Here is a 26,730-nt window from a genome sequence, read left to right on the forward strand (position 1 = left end):
GATCAAAAATTATTCTATAGAAAACGTTTCTCTAAAAAAATCCATTTTGGACCGCAGAATTGTGCTATTTTTCAAATCGCATGGGTCTCGGTCTCCGGGAGATTATCGCATGCTGTAACCGGTCAGGTTTCGCGCGTTCATTATCCTAATTTTTCGTCGCCATTCGGAACCTTTTGAAGTTCGAATCGCACGGTTCGCGATTTTTTTTAAAGATTTTCGCATGCTGTAAACGCACATGATATTCTGCGGTCAACGCGTGACAACGTTGTTCGAGGTTAAAAAGTCCGTGTGTTGCGTTCAGAGGAATAAATCTTGAAAATTGGTCGGACAATTTCGAAAATGATCCCAACCGTTTCGTTAAAAAAAAACACCTTCGGCCTCCTCGATTTCTCGAAGGTTTCAAGACACACGATCGGGGTGCACCTTGTCCCTCTCATTCTATCTCTTTTCCATTTTAAATCGTTTTATTAATGAACGGACGCAAATGGCTCTTGCAAAAATACAATTTCTTATCTCTTCGACCTCTCTTCCTCTCTCGCTCTCGTTCTCTCTTTCACACTCGCACTCTCTCTCTCTCGCGCGCTCACTCTCTCACTCGGTTACTCTAAAATGAAACGCGTGTAACTAGCTACTCCTTAATTAAAGGTCTTCTGTAGTCGTCGTCGGGGGTCCTCGCCGGAAGCGCGAGGAGCTGGCAAGAAGGCCGTCGAAAACAACGGACAGCGAACGTTCCCGATAAATTGGAAAAATTTCATCGATCGTCCACCCCCTTGTGCTGCAATCTTCCCAGTTACATATAATATAACGCGATATATTATATAATAATGTACAGTACGCTTTATCTAGGCTTCGAGACCGAGACGGTTTCGAGAAAGACGAGCATCCCACGGACAGATCGAGGAAATTTTTCGCATTGCAAGGCGCGAGAGGACCTTCGAGCAGGGCTTGAAACAATTCCGAATGACGCTATTACGAACCACTGAAATTTCCAGTCTGTTTCGGTTACGATTTCCATTTTGCTTTTCACATCAATTCTTGTTTATTCTCTAGATTGAAATTTCTTCCGAGCTCTTTCACTGCTAATTATTGATAGAATTTTTTAAATCATCCATATTCTCGCAGAGCATAAAAAGACGAATCCGACGACTTTGTTAACGATACCATTAGGATCATTTAATCTCAGGTCCTTGGGTACGACACTCGATGCTATTAGACACAATCATCTCGAGATCAAACAATCGAATATGGTTAATTAGGTCGTTGGATTCGTCTTTCTATGCTCTACAAGAATATAGAATTTCATGGCTTCGTCCTGCGAACATTTTCCTACGACAATAAACTAGCCAGATGTTTAAACATCAAAATGGAAACCAGCGAAACAGTTAACAACATGTCTAAACAGTTTCCTCCGGTGTAAAGATCGTTTGAGACCGTGTTTCAGGAGCCCAGACTGACACTACTAGATTGCGGATTTTATACATTCATCACAAAACTGAGTAGCTGTAATAAGTATCGATACCCGAACTCTGTCTCACATTAACACGATTAAAGAAAGAAAGATATTCCTAAGTAGTTCCTTCCCCTGGCAATCGTTGCAGAGAATTTTGATTTTGCCTGAAAGTCCGCAGTCTAGGTGTCGCGCAGGTTTTCAAGCTCTACCTTCGAGGGCACCTCTCCATCGATTCGAACACGTTTGCCCCTCTTTCCTCTCAGTTCGCCGCACGGGTGTCTGTGTACAAGGTGATCGTTGAACGTTGTTGCTCTTCCTCCAGACGGGTCGACGAGTGGACACGAGGAACCGACGAGTGCCGAACGGCGAAGGAAGAAACGGAGATTCCCGGGCCGATCGTAGCAGCTCGAACGAGCGGCCCTGTCGGGCGACGACGTTTCGGTCTGGCCCATCTACACCTACGCTTCCGGCCAGGTCCTCGATCTCGATCCTCTGTCAGGTGACGACGAGCCAGGCGGCGGACTGCGCGGTGTTGTTCAGCCGTGGTCACTCGATGCTCCTCATTAATACTGCCAGCTCGCGGAAAGTCGCGCCCAGCTTCCCCGGCGTCGACTGCTTCTTCAGCAACACGCTCCTAATCGTCTGCAGCTTCTTGTAGCAGGAGAGGCACTTGTGGTATCTGAAGAATGGTGGCCGGTTAACAACGATCGCCTACGATTAGGGTCCTTAGATCGCTACTGGATGGGACCTCTAGTCGGAGGATGGGGGTCTCGGAACGAGAATACTTAGCTTGCGATAGTTCAAGCAACTTGCAGCCAGAGAACCAGCACGAGAATATCGAGCTTTAGGTAGCTTCTGAGAGTGCAAGGATAAGTCTACAGTCGGAAATCGATTGTTCTAATCCTTGAATAGCTACCGTATGCAAAGGAAATTACTTTTAACGATGCAAGGATAAGTTCTATCAGCTTGCTCTGGACTTTGGATAGCTACCAGATTCAGAAATAGTTCTCCCACTTATTAATCGTGGATGTCAAAAGTTGCGGATAGCTTTTGATGATACAAGGATGGATCTCCTACTTGTGGATCGTGTGCACTAGGCTCTTGCAATGTAAGGACGCGTCCTCAAAGTCGTGAATAGGATCTGGATTAGGCATAAACGTTTCCAAAAGTTACTCACCGTTCCTCCCGCGACACATCCACGCCGATCGTTTGCAAAGGCGCCTCCACGTTCGATTTGATCACCGTCGCGAAATTCCGCAGGATCAACCTCAACGCTGTCGAACCCGTGACTATGTACCTGGAACAGTCGAAAGGGACCACCAACGATTTAATAATGAATTTATAAAAATAATGAAACGTACAGCGAGGATAAATAGAAGTGAAACGGAGCAAACACGATGCCGTTTCGAAATGTCCCGGGGAACGCGACGGAAAAAGGGAAAGGACGAGAAAGCTCGGGAGAGCAGAGAGCCTAGCCATGCCGCCCACCGGTGCTCGCGTCACGGCTAGTTTGTTCCAAAACGTGTTATTAGCCCATAACGACGCCAATAAATAACGAAAGGCACGAAAGGCTTAGGCGGCCGGATTCGACACGCTCGCTTTCGGAGGACGATAAAGGGTTCGCTCGCGCTCCCGTTCGAATCGGCGCGACGAATCAGCGAATCGCGCGGACCGCCTCGTAAATGTTCCGCGTAACGCCGATCGTTCGCCTCGGGATGCACAGTGGTCCGGACAGCAATTCCGATCTAGCAGTTCATTTGGTAAAAAATTACGGTATTTAATGCATCTACATTACTTTCGAAATGTTCAGCAATGCCGAAAATGCCGACATTAATAATGAACATTTTGTCAATATGATTTTCGATCGAAAATGTTACTAATTTTCCTTTGTGATCCCTGCTGAACCTATTCAATATTTCTAACAAGATTTTTTTTTTAATGAAGAGCATTCTTTTCCTTCAAAGTGCATACCTCAAATTTGGTATTACGGTTCGTCATTTGTTAAACAAGTCATTCTTAATGGACTACATATTGTTTGTACTCTTAAACTTCCAAATAGTGCTAAAATCTTAATGAACAGCTAGATCGGCTGCCCGGACCACTGAAAATTTTCCGTCAACATCCAAACCACCAATTCGCGACGTTTTAGGACGTTTCACGCCAATATCGTTCGCGCCGAACGATTTCTCGAAGCGAACTCCGGTTTCACTAAAGAAACGGCAATCGTTTGTACTCGTTCAAGTTTTAGGACGAATTTAAATAATTTATTATTTATCGAACACACGAGAATCGTGGATGGAAGATCGATAAATCGGTAAACGAGCGCGGTACAACCCCTCGAAAGGCGGCACGCGCCCCATCGAATATTCATCGGCTCGATACTTTTTTTTCTCACGGGGTTCCGTCGGTTACGGGACCAGGACGAAAGCCCGTGACGAACTAGCCGTGAAAACGGCGAATAGCTCTATGCAAACTGCATCACGCCGGCTGAGATGCATACTCGTTGTAATATGCATGTAGCCGGCGATTTTCTGGCCCGATTCACCCTTTTCCCGACTGTCAAATAGTTAAGGTACGTGTTCATCTGAGAGTTTCTGTCGATAGTTGCTCTCGAGAGTACTTTCAATTTGCGTGCCCATTTGAGGTACACAAGTAGCAGGGTAGACAATATAATGAGCAGACTGTGTTATGCATTTCTCGCAAGAATAAATGAACTCATTAAAACAATTAAGGAAAAAAATGTTTATTTTCCATAAAGATCCGCAGCCTAACAATGAAGAATCGTGCGATAAAAAGCATCGAGCAGCATCGTTGGACACACGAGACCGTTTTAAATTGATTGCAGCCTAATCGCCAAGGGGGAAAAGAAAAGACACAGAGAAAGAGGGTCGCGTAAACGGCTGAGCTCGACTGTTACGATTGACCGTAGACACGGCAGCTGCTGAGCGATCGACAATTAGTACGAATTCACTTTTATGGTATCGGTGGCAATGTGCACGCGAACGTCGACTAGGCGTGAGGATATTCTCGAATGGTTATGATCAACGACCGTGAACTTTGAGAATCTCGATCGGCGCGAGGAGCCGAGAACTCTTTAATGAATCTTGAGGAATCGAAGAGTCGTTAGGTGTCTTCGAGAATCGATGGACTTAGGAGGTCTTGAAAGGCTGCGGAGTCTTACGGAGTCCGAAAGAATCGGAGATCTTGGAAGATCGTGAGGAATTGAGGAACATAGAGGATGATGAAGAATCAAAGGACTAAGGGGATCGTGAAGAATCGAGGAACTCGTAGGACCGTGAAGAATGGTAGAAGTTAGAGGACGATGAAGAATGGTAGAAGTTAGAGGACGATAAAGAATCGAAGGACTAAGAGGATCGCGGAGAATCGAAGCATTCTGGCGGTCATTAAGAATGGAAGAAGTTAGAGGTCGATGAAGTATCGAAGAACTAAGAGGATCATGAAGAATCGAAAAACTAAGAGGATCACGAAGAATCGAAGAACTTAAAAGACCATAAGAATCGAAGACCTCGTAGGTCCCTCTAAGGATCGAAAAACTTGGAACATCTCAAACAATTAAAAATGTAGTCGTTATCAAAAGATTGAACTCCAATAAACAACCGAATTAAAAAAAGTCTGCCCTACAGAATTTCGAAGAAAGGCAGCAATGAAAAATTGAAACTCGAAGCACAAGAGCTAGAATTAGAAGAATATCAGTCGATTAAATGACATATAAGAGATCCGATAGAGAATCAATTAGAAAGCCGGTATCTCGTTAATGAGGCGCTACAAATTGATTCGCCGACAGCGCCGTAAATCAAGACGCTCGTTCTAATAATAGCAATGACAGCGGAATAAGTGAAAAAGGAAAATCGTCGCAACAAGCGATCGCTTAATGAATGGAACGGCAATTTTCCGGGCTGGTGGTTTCTGATCGTCATCGAGGAGGAGATGTATTATTAGATCGTGGCGCGATTGGCTCATCATTGAATCAACGCGAGGAAGTTATTATTTACGATAACAGCCGGCGACAGACGATCGATCCGATGATCATTAAATGATTGTGACACGCCTGTGCGGATCACAGTGCGACGGGGAATCGACGAGAACATTGATGGAGATAGGTTTGTATAGAAATTGCGACGGACAGCCGTGCAGAATTCGTAATGCTTGTTGTTTATAATTGGCGAGGAGTGAAACAGGAAGAGACGGATAATCAGCGCGCACGTGAAAGGAAACGCTCGTTTCTGGTCACGACAGCGCAATGGCAACAGCTTGTAACTGTGCGCCGGCTAATTAACTGGTTCCGAACACCGGTTCCACCCTCTAATTCATTTCTTTTTTCACTCTTCCCCGTCACCGTTTTCCCCAGAATCTACCAAAACGTGGACAGCTAGGAACGATTAGCGTTAGACTGCGGATTTTTATGCTAAATAAAAACTTGTCAGGTCAATTCCGGGTTATTATAAAATTTCCCAACAAAAATCCGGGCTATGAGTTCATTTGTACGTCTACTACAAAGCCGCTTCGTCAAAGCAATAATTTAGTTGTATAGTAGAAGTAGGATAGATCTAATACAGCAAAATGTAATGAATATAAATGTATTATAAACGTATAATCGTAAAGGTTAAAAAGTCATTTTCAGAGCCATTGAGGCTGAAAATGAACTAAACCACCTAACTACAATGTTGTTTCGTTAAGAATGAATTAATACATTCGGTCTTGCGATTGTAATAAGGCGACGCGTGTCAGTTCTGTCTGGTGCTCCGTGCGTATAACGTTAGGAACTACATAACTGTTTATTTCGATGGCCAGTTTTTTCGATAAAATTCGAACGAACGATAACGAAGACGAGGTGCAAAGGTTCCCGCGAGTCCGACTCGGAATCTGGGTCGACCGTTCTTCCTACGCCGGCATTAATATTCATGATCGACCGGCACCGGCCCCGACGCTGGGAGGACAAAACGAAAAAAAGAAAGAACGACAAAAAGGATTTGCCCATAACTGTCCACGAGACACGTCACCATATGCATGCGAAGCACGCGTGGCCCTTCGAACTTAAACCTAACATCGGGACAATCGTCGCGCGACAGCGAGGATCCGAGGCTCGAATTTGCATCTGGCCTCTGTCTTGCATTGTCTCGGCTAATTTCGCGCAGCCCTTCTCTTTTTCGCCTCGTGTTTCCCCCGTTCAGCGAATTAGCCATTCCCATAGAGAGCCGACACGGTGAAGTACGACGACCCCACTCGAAACCCACCCTGTTTGTATCGCACGGAACTCGAGAACTTCTCCCCTCTTCTCTCACCCTTCCCCTCTCCGCGGCTCAGGAAGGGCTGTCTCCATTTTCTTTAATTCACCGACCGTGTAGTGTTTCACCGTTGAAAGTGGAGTAACGTTAGACGATGATACGCTCGAACGGGCACCGTGTGCACGAGTGCATTCTATTCTCGCGATAGAAACATTGTTGACGCTGGAACTACCGAACGCCAAAACATCGCTGCTCTGCAAAGACTTGTAAACATAACAGCGCGTTTAATAAGATTTACAACGATTTTTAACAAATTACGCACCGGCGATTACTTCAGAATTTGTTTAAGTTCATTGCCCATTGCTAAGGATTTTTTGATTAATCTAACAACTACTTCGATCGTGAACCAATAACTCGGAGAAAGTCCTCCAGTTTGACCGAAATAAATTGAAATTGGGCGAATACAGTGCCGAATAATTTTGCTTTGACGAATTTGTGAACAGAGTAGATATTGAAACGGTATTGAAAAATCGATGTGTACTCACATTTCGTATTTACTTTGCAGGAGATCTCCGATCGGACCAAGCATAAAGTTGCAAAGGTCCAGGTTCCACATTGGTCTGAAATCAAACGGGACCGTGAACGTGGCTGCCACGGAACAGAATCATCGAATCGTTCGGCGAAAAACTACTCACGGTTTCAGAGTCAGTATCCCCAGCAGGTCGACGATCACCGAAAGATCATTCATTGCCACAGCAGATTCCACCGCGGCCTAGAAACATTCAACGATTCCGTTTAGTTTCGAATTATCGTCGTCAATCCATTTGCATCATAAGGAAGAACGAAAAATGTCACCGATTTCATTAATTTCTATTATGAATGATAGCGATGATGCGAATGGATTAGACAAGCTCCGACACGCAGTAGCAATAGGATACCTTAAGATCTTTATGTTGCTTCTGGGAGTAGATGATCTGCAAGGACCGATGTCGGTTCGTCATCACGGTCATCATCGATTCGTGACCTCGCATCATGCTGTTGAGAACTTCAGCCTCGGACATTTCGTTCAGAACTCCGATTTGAGGGTAGCCGAACGCCGTCGAACTCGCAAAATTATTCTGTGAGAAGTATCATTAACATGCGTTGCAGTTACAAACGGTTTGTTACTGGCATTACTGTGTACGGTCTTTCCTCTTTAACGTCGCGCGTCTCGGTGGACGAGATAGTGCGTCAATAAAGACGACGAGAAAACAGCTGCCACTGTTCCCGAATGTCCCGCTGCCTCCCGAGTCGCGAGAGGTCTACACGTTTCGCTGTCTATCATTGAAACGTTTTGTTAAACGCAATGTTTGACTAGTTTCATGTAAACTACGAATTCATTGACGTCACACATGTGTACCGGTGGTAGCGAACGCGTTGAGGAGGGAATATACTCGGATAGAACGAATCGTATATTCATACTAACGGGCAGAAAGGTTTCAACGTCCAGCCCATAAGGTTTATCGGTGCTTATGGGAACGAATTCCTCCTTCCCCGTGGTCTCCACGCTCGGCCTCAGTTGAGACGCCCGTACGTCTACCTTAGGATTCGGGAGCACTTGAGCTTTGTTCGCTTTCTTAGTCGCGAGTGTCGTGGTGGTAGTGGAAGCGTTGCGTGCGGACAGCGACATTGAGGTAGTATAGTTCCTATTTAGCGAGGTGGACCTGGACTGCGCCGAGTTCGGCCTGTTTAACGCTGGATCAGAGGGGCTATGCCTTATACTATTAATTCTGAAAGAACGTAACACGAATCGTTAACGGGGTAGACTCCTTTCCAGGATTGCAAGGGTGCGGGATGCGCCTTCTCATTTCTCGATAATGCAAAGATGGGTTTTTCCGTCCACAAGAGTCCTATTTTTAATTAATGTTATTTACAGCATGCAGCTGTCGCAGCTTTATGAAAATGGCTAAATGCGCAGCATTATGCTTCCGAATAATGCAAATTACGCCTCGTAAACGTGAAAATAGGACTTTTGAGGACGATTGCGGCCTAGACTGATCTTTTATCTAGCGCTTTTGACTATTGAAACACCCGATCTTTGCATTATCAAGAAATGAGAAGGCGCATCCCGCACCCTTGCAATCCTGGAAACGAGTCTATCCTCTTAACGCGACGCACAGCTAACCAAATTGGAATATTCGTTGAAAGGGGTACTGATATACTTACTGTACCGGATAATCGCTTTCGTAACCCTGTTCCCCGTCCTTACAACTACTCTGTCTCTTCAAGTAATGCTTCGGAGAGTCCGGGCTAGGTGCTCTGTTCTTGAGTTTCCCATCGTCCATGACTGGAAGAACGGCAGCCATCGGCGCCACTCGCGGCGTCAACGTCGAGTTCGACCTTTGCGGGCCCAAGGGTTGTGGAAGCGTCCCTATATCACTGCTGGCGCCGATCTTCTTGCCGGGAAGGGGCGTGATGTTCTGTCTGAGAGGAGGTATGGACGCCAGATTCTTCGAGGTTCTGATCAGGCCGTTGTTCGTCTGCAGAGTCTTCGATTGGCTCGTCGAGGTCACCGCACTTCTCTGAACCGGTGGTGATGACTTGATTGGCTGAACACGAACTGGCACCGACTTGGTCAACGCCAACGTCGGGGCAGGTGGGGGCGGGGATGACGGTGACGGTATGGGTGGAACTTCCTCTGGTTCCGCCGCGTTCAGATTCGACATTGAGGTAGAAAGATTCTGCAGTATCTGCGGCTGGGTGGGATCTGGAAAAGGTAATCGTGCGCGGTTCGTAATACGTCTAATAAAAGTACATCGGCGGATAAAACGAGTGCAAAGGTTCGTCTCATGCAAACTTCAGTATCAGAGAAGGAAGAGGGGACGTTTTCGTGGAAACTCACCTAAGTCCTGAGGCTCCTGGAAAGCCTCGGGTTCTGGAGGTGGAGTGCGTGACACTGAAACATACCGTGCATAGCATGCTCATTCGCAGACTGTACGACACAACATTCACGAATGGATTTGTATTTTTCAGGCTTGTGTGATTTGTAAGTGGATAGTTAACAGTTAGGACAGAACAGAGTTTGAGTCGAGTTAGGGTACACGATCGAGTCTTGCAAGAGAAGAGATAGGACGACGTTGATATACTTACGTGCTCTGTTTGGTTGAAAGACGTCGTGATAGGCGGTGACATTGGGTATGTCTGCGTACGTTGCTTCATCCTCTGGGTCTGTTCCAGACTTGTCCGCTTCCTCGATCGTTTGTACGTCTAATCTATAAAGAAAATTATCATGGTTGCGATTTACAATGCAACAATACGTAAAACTTGAGGTGATTTCGCGTGTTTCACTTACGTATGTTTTTTTAATCCAGGCGGCCTTTCCCTCGAGAAGCTCTTCCTTAACGAGTTCCCGTGACTAAACGGCGAGTCGGACGTCGATACTCCTCCCAACGGCGCTATTTTTTTTAAATCGCATACGTATAAAATGACATTGGCAGTTTGCAAACTCGCAGCGATCTGAAAAGCATTCGTTAGAGCGGATTTATGTTAACTGTTCATCGTTTGTCGATCAATTTCTCCGCTGTATCGACTTACCAACTGGTTCTGGGCCACAGCTATGTCCTGCACTTTTACCCAACCAGTCGGAACCGAATCCAACGTACGAGCCGGTTCCCAACCGTACACCTTCAACGCATCATGGCAACCAGCGAAAAGACATTCTCCACCCTGACTGAAATAGAGGCACCTAAACAAACGGAGAAAGCAGTTTAATGAAACATTGAGATTATCGGAAATCGCTTTTACCGTTGTCAAGAAGCATACCGAATTGCTGTGGAGTGAGTTTGATCCGTGGACGAAACAAGTTGAAATGATTCCAGGTCCCAGAAGTGAACTGTTCTATCCGCGCTGCCACTGGCTAACAGAAATTCGTGGGGATGAAACTCTACCGTGGTAGCCGGACCTCTGTGTTCGGAAAATTCTCTGAGTTGTCTGCCAGCTCTCAAGTCCCACAGCTAATGAAGAAATAAAGATCAGTCATCGAATAGTGGCATCAAACTACATTGCACTGAAATGATCTTTAATTGGTTTTACCTTAACCATTCCCTCCTCTCCTGCACTGGCAATCCATTGGCCATCAGGACTGAATTTTAAACTGTTCACCATCCTATTGTGTCCTTTATACGTGAAGATACAACCTTTCCTTCTAATGTCCCACAATTTAATCGCCGTGTCCAAACTTCCAGATGCCAGCAACTCCCCGTAAGGATGAAAGTCCATGCAACGTATACCTGACTTGTGTCCTGTTAATGTACGGGCCAATTTGGCGTGTTCCAGGTCCCAGATCTTCAGTGCTCCTGTCTGCGAGCCAGCGCATACCAGATCCTCGGTCTGTCCAAATCTTACACATTCTATCGGAGTGGTATGGCCACTCAGGCTCTGAAAACAAGTCAAAGATAAATATTTCAGAGTTTCTTTGAACCAACTCCAAAACAAAAGGACCAGACATACCATAATACAGTTCTGCTTGCCGACTGCCCATAGATTCACCTTCTTGTCGTCGCCACCGGTGACCAGAACACGGCCAGATTTATGACCCAAAGCCAGGCAATTGACATTAGATGTGTGGGCAACAAAATCCTCTGCAGAGAAAGAAACGCATGTAAGAAAGATTCATAGAGAAGTCTCTAAACATCTGTCTAATCTGTCATCAATACAGAGTGCCCTCTGCTGCAGTCGCATAGTCATAGAGCCACTGAACTCTCACACGGTGTGGGACAATGCTGTCTTTGCAGTCCATAGAGTGTTTTGTTTTCTCTCTACGCAGCTCAGGGTGACAGAAGTCGCACGAACATTTGCAACACTTGAATTTTCAAGTTATCTTGCACACGATTGAATCAAGAGCAGAACGAGATGTCAGCGATCGGTGACATCACGAACGCAGTGTGTTCTACGATCCGGCGAAGGTTATGACCATAATAGGAAGACGCAGCGAGGAATTAATCGGCATCGAGGCAGCGTCGTGCGCATTGTAAACAGAAATTGTTTACCCGTATCGGGCTCGTATATAGCGCCGGAATGGAATTGCTCGAACGCAAGAGCATGGTATATCGAATCGAGTATAGTGCACACAACAGACAGTTAGGAGACGAACACTTACGGAGTTTCCATGACCTCTTCGTGGACGAAGCCATGTTCCGGGGCCGCAGGATCGCGTTGTTCACTATACTTATTTGGCAACGACAACAATTTGAGACTTCAGCTTGCGGACGCAGAATTTTCTCTTGGCCGAGCTCGCGGTCAACATTTTGCACGTTTCTGTTATGATCTCTCGGTACAGCGGCGATCGTTCAACGGGGCGACAGCATCTCGCCGCGCGACACGGTCCTCTTCGTGATCCTTTCCTCGAAATCTCAGTCCGTTTGCAGAAACCGTTCGTTCCACCTCCTCGTCGTATCTCATTTCTTGAATCTGCCTGTCCGTGGGCAGCGCGAACTAACGTGACGTTGAGAAATATCGAAGTCCCTGTTTCTATCGAGATCGCGTTCCGATCGATCGCGCCAGATGTCACCAGCTCACCGGTCAGTTGGATCGTTGGATGTTGCTGGATATTGCATGCTGTTGCACCCGAGACGTCAAAGAAACACAAAGAAACAAGACGCTCTTGTAGAGCGTACACCGATTCTTTACCATCCGCGAAAATATAAATTTCACGAAAAAACCTTGTTCGAATTATACAGGGTGAACCACGAATAGTGACCAATAGAGACTACTCTGTTATTAACATTCCGATCGAAAATGTTTTTATCAGGTATAGCATGGTTTCAAGAGAGAATTTTTAGGAGTAGACCACCATTTCTCTTTCCTTCGAAATAAACGATTCAAATCAACCGTTATAATCGAGTGAACTGTAACAAAGATTTCCAGTATGCCAATTTTCAAATCGAAATCGTCCGATCATAAAGTGCACTCATCTAGCTTTACTTTTTGCATTTACCTTTGACATTTAAGAAATTTTAACTGCAAAGTATCGAAATATTATTTTTCATTTGGGAGCAAATGATTCTCGCTATATTCTGCCATGAGACGATGAGACACAATGCAAATTTCGATAAGAATCATTTATCCGTTCAAATGTTCGTACAGCGCTATTCTGCGTGGCAGCAAAACGCTCAAACTACTAACGAGACCTTACCGACTGTGTATAGTGTAGAAAATTATCGTAATCAGCGTCGTAATATAAAAATTGATAATAGAGATATGTAGTAAGTTTCTGGATAATTAATTTTTGACTTTGAGCCTTTGAGTGCTTCGAGTTCTGATTCGTCATTTTTTATGTTCTAATATCATATGCTTACCTTACCTTTTCCAGCCTGTGCTTCTTATCTATAATAGACGCATACTCATTGGGAATTGGTTACCGAAAAACAACGGAGTTTCACCTCTGCACCTCTGTAAGAATAAGAATGCTCAGTGACTGTGCCCCACTCAGCCCCACTGTGCCCTGCTCCTGCTGTGCCCTAAGCATTGTGGAATTGTGGTTAGGTTTATACAGGTTTATATAGGAGGTCATTGTGGTCGTGGTCACGTCACTGGCAATCACTGGTCACTGAATTGACTTTTCTTTGTGAATAAGTACTTGTACGAACAAAACATGGCGCTTAACCTTACCGTGAAAGTTCATCCTGTGGTTCTTTTTCAAATAGTCGACGCTTACGAGCGTCGAAAAGCCGAGTCCCACCGTGTTATCGGTACACTACTAGGTAATACAAAACTTGACGATGTTTTCCAACGTCGTTTCGGTGAAAGCATATTATTAATTTTAGTATATAGCTTTTACATATAGGTTATTTTGTCAAATCCAACAATCGTTAAGCTAAATTCTACGTTTTTTCGATTGATTTTTCTAGGCACGGCTGAAAAAGGTATGGTCGAAGTAACGAATTGCTTCTGTGTACCTCATAAAGAGTCAGAAAGTCAAGTGGAAGCTGATCTGACATACGGAATCGACCTATACGATTTAAATCACAGGGTGAATGCACAAGAAAACATTGTTGGTTGGTGGGCAACTGGGAACGAGGTAAATTACCTTTGATCATTTCTGCTGTTCCACAAACCGACAAAAATCTTTTATTTCTAATGCGTTGTACAGGTCACCACTCACTCTTCGGTTATACACGAATACTATGTTCGTGAGTGCAACAATCCTGTTCACTTGACTGTTGATACAACACTGATAAACACTACTAGAATGGCAATTAAAGCCTACGTGTGCGTACCATTAGGAGTACCTAATGGAAAACAAGGTTCCATGTTTACACCAGTTAAAGTACAGGTGTGTTAATTATTATTAATTTAATTGAAACAATACAGTTCTGTATCGAATACATCTGCTTTTATGGACTTACTAAACTTCTAAACTTTCTTAGGTTACCTGTTACGAACCAGAAGTAGTTGGACTGCAGCTTTGTTCCAAGACACAATTACCGGCTCATGCGCAAATAGCTGGTGTAAAAACTGGTGGTGGTATAGAGCCAATGATGGATCTTGCTCAAATCGCGGAAGCCAGTGGTAAACTATCTTCCATGTTGGAGCAAGTACTCGAATACGTCGACGTCATTCTCAATTCTAAACAACCTCCGGATAACCAAGTAGTTACATGTTTCTATTCCTATGTATTTCACTAATTTTTAGCGAGTTATTTTTAATCAATTATTCAATATCTTCAGGTGGGTCGTGCTCTTTTGGATATGGTGCACTCTGTACCGACAATGTCGAGCGATCAATTCGATGAAATGTTTAACAGCAACGTGAAAGATCTATTGATGGTTGTCGCGCTCTCGCAGTTAATAAAAACTCAACTTCAACTCAATGAAAAACTTACGCTGCTCACAACTTTGTAATACAAATTTCGACCAGAGAATTTGTAACACGAGTTTGAAGATTCTGTACATCCATTCCTGTGAATAAAAGGAGTTTCAGATTTTCGGTACAATGCGACTCTCTTTCATTTCATTGTGTTGCGAGTATATTTTACATTGATTAGAAATACAAGTGAAAAATAAATAAAATTGTTTATACAGCTCATTATGTACATATGAAAATCCTTAGGCAATTATTCATAATTCGTAAGCCACAAGATCCTCTCTTTGATTATCAATTAAGTTGGTCCAATCAGGCACTCTGTTCGATTTCAAATAATTCTCTTTCGTTATACATCTCAATGGGAGGTCGACGGTACCGCAAATAGCACCTCCTAACCATGCTGTATAATTGGGTTTACTGGGTGCAGTATGAAATTTGAAAGCTTGAATTTTCAACTTCTCCGAATAAAGATTGCTTTTCAATAGAGCTAGGAGTTCCGATTTAAGACGACTAACGAATCCTTTCGTCATTGTCGTGCCTCCGATTAATATTATATTTTCAGCCAAAGTTCGTCTAGTGTCTATGGAACACTGCAAACAACAGGTAATATTAGGATAGTTTAAATAAATATTGGGAAACTCTTAATCGCGTATAGGTTGTGTATTATACCTTAAGAATTGCATCTAAAATCATTGTAGGTATGCTTAAATTATCATTGTCCCTTTCCCACAATACTTCAAATGCTTTCTCCCTAACTTTGCCAGGTATGGTAATATTTTTAACCCCAGGGTACATGACTGCAGGAGGAGGACTTGGAGCTTCCTCGGTTTCTAATTTAACGGATCTCTCCAATGTAGTAACAAAACATGTTCTAACTTTTATATCTTCCACAAGTTTTTCTGTTATATTCGCTTTCGGAGATGTTTCTTTCAATCTTTCCATTAAATACCTATAAAAATAAAATACTAGTAGTATATGGATGTGTTGCTAGTATCGATCGTACTGCATTTTAGCAGGTGGTATTTACTTGTGCACAGCTTCACCAGCTAAAGGAAGTGCTTGCCATGCTTTCAAAATTGGTACCCCCTCGTAAATTGGAATCACTGTAGCTTCTTTGTATCCAACATCCAATACCAAGGCTGTATTGGTGCCTAAAGTACTAATGGTTGCCAAATGAGTAGACAAAAACATCAAACAGCCAATCTCAAAATGTCTGAATAATACTTTAGCTAGTGTTTCTCTGAATTGAGACGGCGTTAAACAAGATTCTAGTATTACAATTCTGGCATCCTTAGGTGTTATTATAACGTACCTGTGATCGTGGTTAAACTATTAAAGATACAGCAATACGATAAAATGAAAATCATTTAGAAATGTACAAAGCTGTTACCTAAAGAATAAACAATGGAGAAACTCTACGAGTAATTGATACAAATCTTCTGTATCCTTATAATCGTAAATCTTCCTGATCTGTTTGGTTTCTGAACAAACAGCCTCTGTCCTTATTATTCCGCGTGGTGTAGCCTCGTTCGCGTACCCGTATCTAATCATAAATTACATTTTAATTTGTTGCCTAAACATTAGAATACTCGAACAAATGCAAATGATTCGATGCTTTACTTCGTGTATGCGCTTCCAATGTCAAATATCACCATTTGCTTGTCCGAGAAATAGAGAACACCTTCGTAGCGGCGTAACATTTTAACCATCACCGATTTTCGTTTTTCACGTAAGGAAGATTCAAAAAGGGTAAGTTTTATTAATACTTCGAAGAATTAGGGATTATTGATGCACTGACAATTACACAGGTGTTGACTATCCCGTTCCGGTAGATCATGAAGAGAGTAAGTTCTATCCAGTTCTATCCCTATCTCATTTTGTACAGAGTTTGTATGAATCACCGAATCAAAAAACTATCGAAAAGTCGTGAAAATAACTTATAAGTATTATTTCTTTTTATTATCAAAGATGATTTCCTTTCTAATGTAATGACAAGTATAAACAGAAAGGATACTCTCAGATATAAAAAGAAATTGTAACGCCATCTATGACAAAACCTTTCAAGCTACTCGTCAAGGGGCAATGCCATTGCTTTTTGCCATAATAAGATAACGTTCTAAGCTGCAGATTTTTTCAAATCTGTTTCAAATAAACAAAACTTATATAAATATTTTCCTCTTTTCGAATTCAACGATAGTACGAAAGATTAATTTAATTTCTAATAAATACATGATAATTTTTATTTATTTATAAAATACAAGGAAGATGATAGACATGTTTCTTAAACGATCATTTCAAGTTCTCTTGCATAATCTATAGCTAGCGTAGCCAAATCTGAACTGGGTATTGGTTCCTCAGCTTTCTTTTCGTTGGTAGTTGCAAAGTAAAAGTAACCCTCTTTGGTCAAAGTCCAATTCTTTTTTGTTGCAAACGCTTTCATATCTTTCTCTGAATTCAGATTGAGCATTCTAGAGGCATCTTGTATTGAAATCTTATCGTACGCGCTCTCCATACAGGCTCCGATTTCATCGCGCACGGTATTCAATAAAATATCTATGAAGAAGTTGTACGATGCCGCCGGCACGTTACCTTTCGCTAAAAATATTTTATTGTACGAACCCTCCATCAAATACTGTTCCAAGCTTAAAGGGTGTCTAATATAGACGTTGGATTGTATCTGATCGGAAGGCAGTAGTTCCAGTTCTGTGTGAAACTCGGCAACACGATTTTGAGACAAGAGAAACAGGAGATTTAATCCTAGCAGATGATATTTATATGCAGATTCCAAAAGATCGGACTTGTAATCAAAATAGTAACATTTTAACTGTGCCATATAACGCTCGAAAGAAGGTATATCTTCCGTGACTATACTCCATTGTGCACCAATCTCTAAAATATCACCTGTAATTACAAAAAAGTTAACAAACAATATTATTCATAATTCCGGTTTGCATTAATGATACGTGTTCATGTATTATGCGTTGATACATACGAGCTATCAACAATTCGTTCTGACTTGCTGTATTATTGGACGTTGGAAGGAACATCAAATGGGTAAGGCCAACCTGTGAAAATTAATTATTTTATCAAACGTCTGATAGATAATAATTGTATTGTATGAAGTAAATAGTAGAAACAGAAATATTCAATATTAAACGGATGCTGTCTGATAAATTTCAGCTACAGCACACCATGACAATTCATTTTGACAGACTAACTATATAGGTTATACTGTTTGCATGTTTAACAATGGTAGCATTTTCCCAGTAATATTACCGTACAATAATCAATTCGTATACACTACCTTTAATTGATTGAGCAATTCGCCGCATTTTTTTAAATTGCAAGGAGTCGCTGACCATTCTTGTTTTAAATTTTTGTACAGAGAAACAACATCTTTCAACGCTGCCATTTTTCCACATAAACGGTGAACTGCATACATATATATATGTGAGTAAGTATGTGTATCGCGTCAGCCGCGTGTGCGTGTGAAGTGTGACTTTAGTAGAGATACATATAATATATATATATAGAGTTACACTTGTTACACCATAGAGGACGATTTTGAAATTGTAAAATAAGCCTACAAATACATACCTATACATAAATAGTAGATTTCAAATAGAAACCAAATGGTTGAGCGTTCAGAAAGATCACCGAAGAATTTCACTAATTTGAAACAATTTTAGAATGCGATTCTAAAATTGAGTGCAAACTAAGCTTAATGCATCAGGCTCATTTTCAAATAAGAAGGAAGAAGGTATAAATAGTTGTTTGTTTATTCCGTAGTCTCATAGCCTATAATTCCAAACGAAATTTGTTTGAAAATGTTTTCTAATTGTTTAAATACCTCGGATAAGGATCAAGGTTTGTCTGATTGTGTTGTTTAAATATACATGTACAAGAACTCCGTATGTTTTGTGATTCGTTTCAAACTGAAAGTTGTCGATTCTGTTTTCAGCGTGTATAAGAAACGTGAATGAAATTTGATTTGTAAATTGGAAAATGACGTTGAAGATAAAATGGCAGAAAAAATTGTACGAAAATTATGGATTGCCAGACAATTATACGGATAGATCATTTTTGAAGCAGTTACGTAAAAATATTAAGCCAAATAATATAACATTGATAGAAGCGATCACGTTTGGAGCTACTATATGCATTCAATTAAATATTGTAGTACTCTTTGTCATTATATTTGTCTGGTTGAACAGGGAGTGGGCCATGCCCGACATGATATTTTTATCGAGTGTAATTCTGACAATATTCGGTTATCTTGTATATTGTTTAAAAGAACCGAACACTTTGACCAAGTTGACCAAAGACATTAGGACAGTATTAATTTTCCTTACATTTGGTTACATTTTGTCGCCTGTTTTGAAGACATTAACTGAAACTATTAGTACGGATACAATCTATGTTATGGCAATATTGATGTTCTTAACACATTTGATATTTAGCAAGTACGGTTCTCTGCAGATTTCTTTGTCCGACTCTTTATCAATAACGTCTTCCATATTTGGTTCGTTGATGTTAGCTTCTAGATTGGCATCTCCGTCTCATGCGTTTTCGCTTCTTACGGTTGCTGTGCAATGTTTTGTACTATTACCATATCTTATGTATAAAATAAGCAACAAAATACTTATTTCAAGCTGTTTAACTTTTAGTACTTTATATTTTCTTTTATTTATTTCACAAACGATCTCTTATGTTTTTATCGTATCCATAGTATTCCTACATTTCGTATGTCCTTATTGGTATGTACAATGCCAGAGGTATAAAGACAATATTTATGGTCCTTGGGACGAAGCTGTTATTACTTCTTAGCAACTTGGAAATATTACGAGTCGATCGTAGTAAATACATTACACGATGTACAGTCGAACGGTACAACTTCATGGAAAACGTTAACATTTAATTTATTAATAGACGGCACGATTACTGTAGCCACAGAACGAAACTATGGAAGAATATTTGGATATATTATTAGAAAAATATTCCAATAAAAATATTAAAGATGTTAGTATTCCTATGTACAGATATATACATATATCTTACCAACAAATATTACTCTAACTATTCAACTGCAATTCGTGAACTACAGTTGATAAAAAAGTATGTACATATGTACATGACGACAAAGTATCTCGCAGATACAGAAACGAACGATCCGAACGATCGAAGATCATACACAAAAAATATGTTCTTGTACATTCGAATCGCTATGCGTGAATGCGAGCTTATGAAAATTGTAATAATCTCTTGATCCTTCTCACGAGCACATCGACGAAATTGTGATCTATCGTCGTGTACTCGCTGTGTGTGTCTAACAGTTGCGTAATAAAACTGTCCGTAAAAGTAGAAACGAGACCGTGTTTTAGTTCCACTAATGTCTCCGACGATCCTTTCCACGCGACCATGTCCTCGTCTATACCTCCCGACGACACTGGAAATAAGTCAAGAAAAGTTAGAAAACGACTACCGATAAGTATCCGAGAGCGGTAACCCTGGACCGGTAAGCAGTGCGAGTCGTTTCTAGGTCCCGTATGTTGGCCGATTTTCCTGTATACTGTATATTCAGTATGTATGCTGTGAAATGTGTAGAACGAGGCTGCACAGCCTCCAACAAGTAGAGCGTAGAAACAACTCAGCATCGCCATTCAAGATTCGCTTTCTGCGAGCATTAAAAGCACAAAGCTGTTTACCTTGCATTCGACTGTGTCGGGATATCACTTGAATCATATAAAAGTCCAGGTGACTCCAGAGTATGTACAAAGCGTGTTCTATGATCATGGAACAGTATTTGATAGTTTGTCGCTTTTCTTTGATCCAGCGATTTAATCGTTGTTCGACTATGACCCGATGGTTCCTCACGCCTAGTTCGGCTTCTTCTTCTTCGGACGTGTACTCTTTTAGTTCGGTGGTACTCATTTCTCCTACCATGGCGACCTTTTTTATAAGAGCATCGATATGCGGTAGTTCGGAGTGCAACAAATTAGTAACGGAAACAAGTTGATCGATGATCGTCCCCAGGTGTACCCCACCAAGGTCTTTGATCTTGTCCTCCCTGCTTCCTGATTTTGCAGCCAGATGCGGTTCGAACAACACGTTCCGTATCTTCTGATCCATTCTGGAGTGCTGCATTTGATTGCGCGTGTACAGCATAATGTTTGCGACGATCTGCACGCAGGACATGTGCTGTTGATTCGCGTCGGTTTCTTCGTGGTTAAAACGAACGGGCGCCGGTTGCAACTGAAATTTACACAACAGAGAGAGCATCAGTCTTTGCAATCGATAGAGATGAGCGCGGAGTTCTCTCATGCCGGTGGTGTCTTCCAATTTCCGATCGTCGAAATCCGACTTGGCCAATTCTTCATCGACCAATTTGTACATGTCGATGTTGGCAGATCTGGATATGACGCCGGTGAGGCAGGCGATCTCCTTCAAGAAAAGAGGATTCGCTTTGGGGAACGCGTTTCGCAGAACCATCTCGATGACGTCCCGATGATTTTGAAGGAACCCGCACACTTGTATGGCGCACGATTGGTTCTCAGTTCCGAGAGTGGTGAGGAGAGCGTCGCAGAGATACAAAGCCGGCAAGAGGATTTGTTGGTACCGTTGGCCGATCGAGGGTATGAACGAATAGTCGTCCCCTTCGAATCCGATATGAACGTCGGGATGATGATCGAAAACAACCATGCTCGACATGCACGAGAGAATCTTGTTTTCGAGAATGCTCTCGGCGCCGAGTCTGGTGGAGGCCATTCTACAGAACGCTGCCATTTTCGCCTCGTACAGGTAGAGTGGTCGCAATGTTTGCGGCTCCGGCTGTAACATACACCGTAACATATTATCGGATTCGAGAAGGCTGTCTATCATGTGCTTCAGATATCCCCTGCTGGTCAGATAGAGTATCCAAGCGTTGTCGTAGTCGAGCTCTAAGATTTTGTCGAGACAGGAGAGCGCCAGCATCTTGCAAACATCGTGGCCGCCGGAACAATTGTGGCACAGAATGTCCATCAGTTTGTTCCCGAAGCTGTTTATCACCTGTATCGTCGCGTATCGGTGGGAACGCTCCTGCACCGGCATCACCCTGTTCACCGTGCTGTCCAGCTGACTAACGTACATCGTGTCTATGATATTGGTGCTCTCCGACTTCTCCAAGCCTACCACGCAGAGGAAATTCAAGAGAGCCGCGTACAGATGTGTGATCACTTTCTGCGAGGAGGCGCCCGCGTTCAGTATCCACTGCAATATATGGTTCAGAATTATTTTCATCATCGTTGTGTTCGACGGCGAAGACGGGAACGACTCGTTGGTATCCGTCTCTGTCATGAAGCTGTTCCGCAAATTGACCAGCAACATCAACACCGTTCCGGACACCAGGGTCTTGATCTCGCTGAGCGCCTCGCAAGAAGTCATTTTTTGCAATAGATCATGAGACAGATTCAGCAAGAGATTTTGCTTCTGCTGCGTTGGTAGCTGTTGATTGGTCGCGACGCAGAACAGTATCTCGGTGGTCTGGCACCAGCCTTCGACGAACTTGACGGTGGCGTACGACAGCAGTTTCGTCTGGTTTCTCTTGAAAGCGTGGGTTAAGATCTTCTGCACCTCCTGTTGCATGAGATTCCGTTGAGTCGCAGTCGCGCTGCTTTGTGTTACTGCCAGCTCCTCCGTGATCAAGGAATGTAATTTTTTTATGTCTACGAGGCGCGGACCACCGATCAGGGCAACCGGAACGCTGCAGCGGCCCAGCACCATCTCTATTTGGGATGGATCGAAGAAATCCAAGGACAACGGGGCTTCCAGCTGAAGCTGAAACTCGATGTAGTGCAGCAGATCCATCAAAAGCTTCTGCAATGGTACTATTTGCCCTTTCTCTTGGCCCAAGTCTCCCATCAGACGTTGAACTCGAGAAGTTTGTAATCTACCGCCAGCGACTCGTAGCTCGATCGCGGCTAGTTTCAGCAGCCACGACATACAACCGAGCTCGGTTGCGGTGTTCTGGCCCTCGAAAGGCAGCTTGGAGAGATGTCTCTGCACGAAATCCTGATTCGCGCTGATACGAAGAAATCTCAGTACCGAAACGGAGGTCTTGCTGTTCGCGGCCAGCGTATGCAGAAAGCAGTAACAAGCTTCCGTGATCTTGTCGCGGCCGCGTTCGAGGGACTGCTCTAAAATTCCCAATATCGAGTGCAAGCAGGTTCGTGGAAACCCTAAGAAACCCGGTTGCAGCAGCAATGTTTTTCGAATATCCTTCGTAATTTTGAACGCTAGCAGATAGTGAGAGAGGTTCGGTGTTGGCCGTGTAATACTCTGCATCAGCAAAAGCAGGATTCTCTCTTTACAGTTACCGGTATATTGTTTCTCGCTCGACTCGATATCATCATCCAGAGCGATGTCTGTGTCCAAACATTCGACGAACCCGTGCCTGATGTTGGTAGCCAAGGCAGGAGTCGCCGTGAACGTCGACAGCAGTTCGGAGTCGGCTCCTGGTTCGTTTGTCACCTCGAGAATCACGCCGACGGCGTAGAATGCGTGTTGCGGTAGCCACGAGCTGTACGAGACGTATTTTGCGACGTTTATCATGTAGTCGGGTTTTTTCGATTGTGGGTCCACCTCTAGAAGCAACCTAGACAAACCGGTTAGGAGTTTGTGTATCGATTTTGCGGCTGACAGTTGTGCCATGTAGCTGTGCTGCGTTTTCAGTCCTCTCTCCAATATTTCTAGACAGTACAAACTACCGTTCTCGAGATTCTTCTTGCCCGGGAAACCTTCGTATAAATCAAAGTTGGAGCAACCTTTATTCAGGATGTACAACATGACGTGAAGGAGTTCCGATTTCGAGTGCAACTGAGTCATAATGTGGTATCCCGGAGCAGAGTTGACCACCGTGGTCTCACCGCTTTGCAGCTCCACCTTACACCCGATGAAATCCTCCACGGTCGGCTCATACTGTTTGATGAGCTTCGAGAAAATTTTCAGGCAGCCTTCGGCCACCTCCCACTTCTCTGCCAAATTTTTATACGATCTCGTATGAAACTTGAGGAAAATGGTGTTTATGATGAAATGCAGATATGGATCGAAACCGGGATTTCGATGACCCATTCCCAGCAAACGTGGTATCGGGAAATCGGTCAGGACATCCAGAAGTTCCAGCATCGCTCGTGTCAACGGATACTCGTCTTTCTTCGACTCAATCTCCTCCAACTCGGTCTGAACCCCCCGCGGTTGATAGCTACTGATGGTTGGTATCGTTGATAGTATTTGCGCGGCTTCTAAACTTTGCCACACGGTCGACGAGCTTTCTGGTGATTTTGCTAACGCGGCTAGAGTCCTTATCAGCACTCCTTTTAACGGAATTGATATGCTACAACTGACCAAACCGATCAAAGATGGTATCACTTTCCACCCTGGATGATCGCATATCGCTATTCTGGACATTTCATCGTTCTTCGCGATTACTTGAACTACCATGAGTACCGCTTCGAGTCCTTTTACTTCGTCCGGGGTGATACCCTTTGGATGATTTCTTTGCCGGTAAACGGTGTCCTGACTAGGAGGCAATTCTTTTCGGAGGTTGATGTAATACTGGCTCAACGATTTGAAAAAGTGATCCCATGAAATCGTTGTCGATCCTGAAGTCCCTAAGAAGAACGTTATTTTCATTAGAGTTCTGCCAGAGTACTGTTTAAACTGTAAACTGTAAACTGTAAACAGTGAACAGTGAACACTTTCGCGCTGCGACAAAAACAATTGATTACCATTTGGTTTAAGAAAGTTGAACACTTGTCTTGCAGCTTGCGACGAAGATGCGAGAGACGCTATCATTTTAAGATAAGGTACGAATAGACCGGCTGGCAGTATTTCACCTGCCAGCCGTACGAATTTGAATAGCGCAACTTGTCTGGATGGGAAACGATTCATGTATATAGACGCGGATACGTGCGTCGAGTCGGAATGATGACACCAATAATCCATCACCAAATCTAATTTTAGGGGGTCCTCTTTGTACAACTCCCCCACTATTAGCATCAAATATTCAAAGTGATTGTCCAAGTTTAATGGCGGCTCGATACCCTCTTGTTGATAGGCTTGTATCAAGCGCATTGATTCGTCCGCTCGACTTCGTAAATCTTTCACTTTTAAAGGCATCAGTAATATAAAATCAGATAAAAGAGTATGAAAATAACGAATATAGAATTCTTCTGAGTATATACTCTTGTTCTTGAACAATACTTCAGCCATAAAGTGGAAACATTTGTTAGATAAAGCTGCTTCCAATAGTTTCTCGTCTTCATTCGTAATGTTCAATGGCTGTGAATTGATTACAGTTTTAATCGTTGTTAAGGCAACAGCGAAAGCAAATTGTATCATTCCTCGAAGTCCAGCGCTTTCCCAAGTAATAGTCGTAGATAGTAATTTCTCGCTGAATTCTTCGCGCGCAATTCTATCCGAGATCAACGGCATCGAATTCATTAGTTCTGAAACAAACGCATATCTAAAAATTCAAATCTATAAATACGATACTAAATTGCAAATTGTTTATCGTACCTTCGCCGTTTTCGCGGCTATGTAACGAACTGAAATTGATTGCATTCAACACGCTCATTATAAGGGCGAGAGTAACTTTATCTAGTCCATCTGCGCGTGCTTCCGATTCTATGGGTCTTGTTTGTAATAATGACAACAAGCCGAGTAAAATTTCATTTGGCAGTGAGGATTGAGCAGACCACAAATACAAAATATCGGCCAAGTCTTGCCTGGAATCGTTGTAAAGCTTCATAACCATGTAGCGATGTTTCGATCCTCCTAATGCACGATTTTTTTCCAATAACTCTTGTTCCTGTCAAGTATATAATACGAGTTTCAGATTAGAGAAAGAACGAATATGGAAAATTTGGGATAGCCACCTTTACAGGATCCATTTGTTTCAACAAGGATAAAATTCCCTGCAACAAGTTGTCCTTCCCCAATTTGTCCGTATATTCTGTGATATGTCTCAAGAGGGCTATGGGCGCATCGATTTTCCAACTGTGACCCATTCTAGCTTGAACAAGCATTCTCAGAGTAGATGTAAGAGCTTTCTTTCCATCGTAGTACAATAAAATTGCTGTTAATCCTCGAGGTAAACCAGGATGGTCAGGCATTTGTAACTGCGCCGTGCATAGAAGGTCTAAGGCGGCCAGTTCGTTAAGATTATACATGTCTGATATAATCAGAGTTTCATCCACCAGCTCTTTTGGCAACAACTGAAATCCCAAGTCGGGAAGTGTGATTCCTTCTGTTGCTCCTTTCTTTATTTCTTCCCGATTGTTTGCATTCTGAGGCTACAACCAGACAAAATATAAAATGTGTAACAGAAACGCTCGTGTTTATATTGTATATATGGTGTATATAGTATACTTGCGTACAGGATTCTTCAAGAGCGTAAGAAAATTCTGCCTATGATTTCGTAGAGCTTCTGTAAATTCATGATATTGAAGATCATGATTGGTCGAAGAAGACGTGATGTATCGTTCTACGAGACTCTGTAATTCCTTGTACGGAGTCCACATATCTGCCGTTGATATTTTCTCTGCAACACGTTCATCATCGATTACAATTCAAATTGAAAATTCGGTAAAAACGATAGAAATGCATCGGGCTATGCGGCATGTTAAAAGGGTTAGATTTTTCAATCGATATTCTGTGCGTAAGTATTTATATAAATAAAGAATTACCTTCGGACATCTTATTTTAATCGTGGGAACGTTACTAGTAAGTCACGAAATGCTCGCAAACTGATTTAAACGTAATGTGATTAAACAAATATCGTGCAACATAATACAAACACCGGTTCTCTTTCTCTTGCCCCCACTTTCCCCGGACTGGTTCAACGGTCCTCTGGCGGCAAGTGATGAAATTACGAGATATGGCGCGCTTTTTTGGCGCATGCGCGACGATTTTAGCGTCAGTAAAGTACAAAGTTGGGCTAAAATGGGGTACTTTGGTCACCTCAATAGTTTCGCAAGATTTGTTATTACTTGATTTTGAAATGTGACTGTATAACATGTGTGTGTTGTATTCAAATTTAATATGTATATATATGTACATATAATATATAATATATAAACTTCTGAACTCTGCCGGTACTTTCCTACCAGTAATAGTTCTCCACTACATTCCCCACAAACTTAGGACTGCTTAGGT

General features: G+C 42.7%; 6 protein-coding genes across 8 annotated transcripts; 2 read left to right on the plus strand and 4 right to left on the minus strand.

Annotated features, from left to right (window-relative positions):
* Nucleotides 1-1,988: 1,988 nt before the first annotated feature.
* Kat80 (katanin p80) lies at nt 1,989-11,971 on the minus strand. Of its 2 annotated transcripts, XM_076435792.1 has the most exons (15): nt 11,834-11,971; nt 11,185-11,315; nt 10,768-11,112; nt 10,498-10,688; nt 10,270-10,420; nt 10,028-10,191; nt 9,826-9,947; nt 9,578-9,631; nt 8,902-9,442; nt 8,162-8,465; nt 7,635-7,814; nt 7,392-7,468; nt 7,242-7,316; nt 2,628-2,747; nt 1,989-2,129 (listed from the first exon to the last, which is right to left on the minus strand). In XM_076435792.1, exons 1-15 carry the CDS (start codon nt 11,865-11,867, stop codon nt 1,997-1,999), a joined length of 2,622 nt encoding a protein of 873 aa, XP_076291907.1. In that variant the 5' UTR covers nt 11,868-11,971; the 3' UTR covers nt 1,989-1,996. The 2 variants fall into 2 exon arrangements, with proteins under 2 accessions (XP_076291907.1, XP_076291908.1); XM_076435793.1 differs by lacking the exon at nt 9,578-9,631.
* A 1,217-nt stretch (nt 11,972-13,188) lies between these two features.
* On the plus strand, nt 13,189-14,668 carry Eif3f1 (eukaryotic translation initiation factor 3 subunit f1). The gene is made up of 5 exons (XM_076435798.1): nt 13,189-13,436; nt 13,584-13,753; nt 13,826-14,008; nt 14,103-14,324; nt 14,403-14,668. Exons 1-5 carry the CDS (start codon nt 13,328-13,330, stop codon nt 14,574-14,576), a joined length of 858 nt encoding a protein of 285 aa, XP_076291913.1. The 5' UTR covers nt 13,189-13,327; the 3' UTR covers nt 14,577-14,668.
* On the minus strand, nt 14,657-16,581 carry Arp10 (Actin-related protein 10). Its single transcript, XM_076435797.1, has 5 exons — nt 16,159-16,581; nt 15,929-16,081; nt 15,566-15,850; nt 15,208-15,487; nt 14,657-15,128 (listed from the first exon to the last, which is right to left on the minus strand). Exons 1-5 carry the CDS (start codon nt 16,245-16,247, stop codon nt 14,793-14,795), a joined length of 1,143 nt encoding a protein of 380 aa, XP_076291912.1. The 5' UTR covers nt 16,248-16,581; the 3' UTR covers nt 14,657-14,792.
* A 167-nt stretch (nt 16,582-16,748) lies between these two features.
* On the minus strand, nt 16,749-18,000 carry Rpn12 (regulatory particle non-ATPase 12). The gene is made up of 3 exons (XM_076435799.1): nt 17,843-18,000; nt 17,531-17,603; nt 16,749-17,439 (listed from the first exon to the last, which is right to left on the minus strand). Exons 1-3 carry the CDS (start codon nt 17,978-17,980, stop codon nt 16,820-16,822), a joined length of 831 nt encoding a protein of 276 aa, XP_076291914.1. The 5' UTR covers nt 17,981-18,000; the 3' UTR covers nt 16,749-16,819.
* Nucleotides 18,001-18,013: 13 nt separating this feature from the next.
* Pig-c (phosphatidylinositol glycan anchor biosynthesis class C) lies at nt 18,014-19,906 on the plus strand. The gene is made up of 2 exons (XM_076435800.1): nt 18,014-18,405; nt 18,500-19,906. Exon 2 carries the CDS (start codon nt 18,544-18,546, stop codon nt 19,363-19,365), a length of 822 nt encoding a protein of 273 aa, XP_076291915.1. The 5' UTR covers nt 18,014-18,405; nt 18,500-18,543; the 3' UTR covers nt 19,366-19,906.
* On the minus strand, nt 19,779-26,720 carry Nup205 (nuclear pore complex protein Nup205). Of its 2 annotated transcripts, none has more exons than XM_076435791.1 (7): nt 26,262-26,720; nt 25,953-26,116; nt 25,452-25,868; nt 25,093-25,384; nt 24,303-25,022; nt 20,244-24,176; nt 19,779-19,984 (listed from the first exon to the last, which is right to left on the minus strand). In XM_076435791.1, the coding sequence occupies exons 1-7, from the start codon at nt 26,269-26,271 to the stop codon at nt 19,779-19,781; spliced, it is 5,742 nt and encodes a 1,913-aa protein (XP_076291906.1). In that variant the 5' UTR covers nt 26,272-26,720. The 2 variants fall into 2 exon arrangements, with proteins under 2 accessions (XP_076291906.1, XP_076291904.1); XM_076435789.1 differs by having other exon boundaries at nt 20,244-24,185; nt 26,262-26,719.
* Between the last annotated feature and the right edge of the window lie 10 nt (nt 26,721-26,730).

This window comes from Lasioglossum baleicum, chromosome 12 (genome assembly GCF_051020765.1).
Source record: "Lasioglossum baleicum chromosome 12, iyLasBale1, whole genome shotgun sequence".
Lineage (NCBI taxonomy): Eukaryota > Metazoa > Arthropoda > Insecta > Hymenoptera > Halictidae > Lasioglossum > Lasioglossum baleicum.

Coding starts and splice junctions, on each gene's coding strand:
- Arp10 (XM_076435797.1), bottom strand. CDS start 16,247: ATGGTTAAAATGTTACGCCGCTACGAAGGTGTTCTCTATTTCTCGGAC. Junction 16,082..16,158: donor ATTGGAAGCGCATACACGAA/GTAAAGCATCGA, acceptor ATTTATGATTAG/ATACGGGTACGCGAACGAGG. Junction 15,129..15,207: donor TTTTAGATGCAATTCTTAAG/GTATAATACACA, acceptor TGTTGTTTGCAG/TGTTCCATAGACACTAGACG.
- Kat80 (XM_076435792.1), bottom strand. CDS start 11,867: ATGGCTTCGTCCACGAAGAGGTCATGGAAACTCC. Junction 7,815..8,161: donor ACGTTGAAACCTTTCTGCCC/GTTAGTATGAAT, acceptor TACTTCTCACAG/AATAATTTTGCGAGTTCGAC. Junction 7,317..7,391: donor GGGATACTGACTCTGAAACC/GTGAGTAGTTTT, acceptor GTTTGATTTCAG/ACCAATGTGGAACCTGGACC.
- Eif3f1 (XM_076435798.1), top strand. CDS start 13,328: ATGGCGCTTAACCTTACCGTGAAAGTTCATCCTGTGGTTCTTTTTCAA. Junction 13,754..13,825: donor GGTGGGCAACTGGGAACGAG/GTAAATTACCTT, acceptor TGCGTTGTACAG/GTCACCACTCACTCTTCGGT. Junction 14,325..14,402: donor AACAACCTCCGGATAACCAA/GTAGTTACATGT, acceptor CAATATCTTCAG/GTGGGTCGTGCTCTTTTGGA.
- Pig-c (XM_076435800.1), top strand. CDS start 18,544: ATGACGTTGAAGATAAAATGGCAGAAAAAATTGTACGAAAATTATGGA.
- Rpn12 (XM_076435799.1), bottom strand. CDS start 17,980: ATGTATGCAGTTCACCGTTTATGTGGAAAAATGGCAGCGTTGAAAGAT. Junction 17,604..17,842: donor AATTGCTCAATCAATTAAAG/GTAGTGTATACG, acceptor TAATTTTCACAG/GTTGGCCTTACCCATTTGAT. Junction 17,440..17,530: donor GAACGAATTGTTGATAGCTC/GTATGTATCAAC, acceptor TTGTAATTACAG/GTGATATTTTAGAGATTGGT.
- Nup205 (XM_076435789.1), bottom strand. Junction 24,186..24,302: donor CAACTTTCTTAAACCAAATG/GTAATCAATTGT, acceptor CGTTCTTCTTAG/GGACTTCAGGATCGACAACG. Junction 19,985..20,243: donor CCGACACAGTCGAATGCAAG/GTAAACAGCTTT, acceptor ACTTATTTCCAG/TGTCGTCGGGAGGTATAGAC.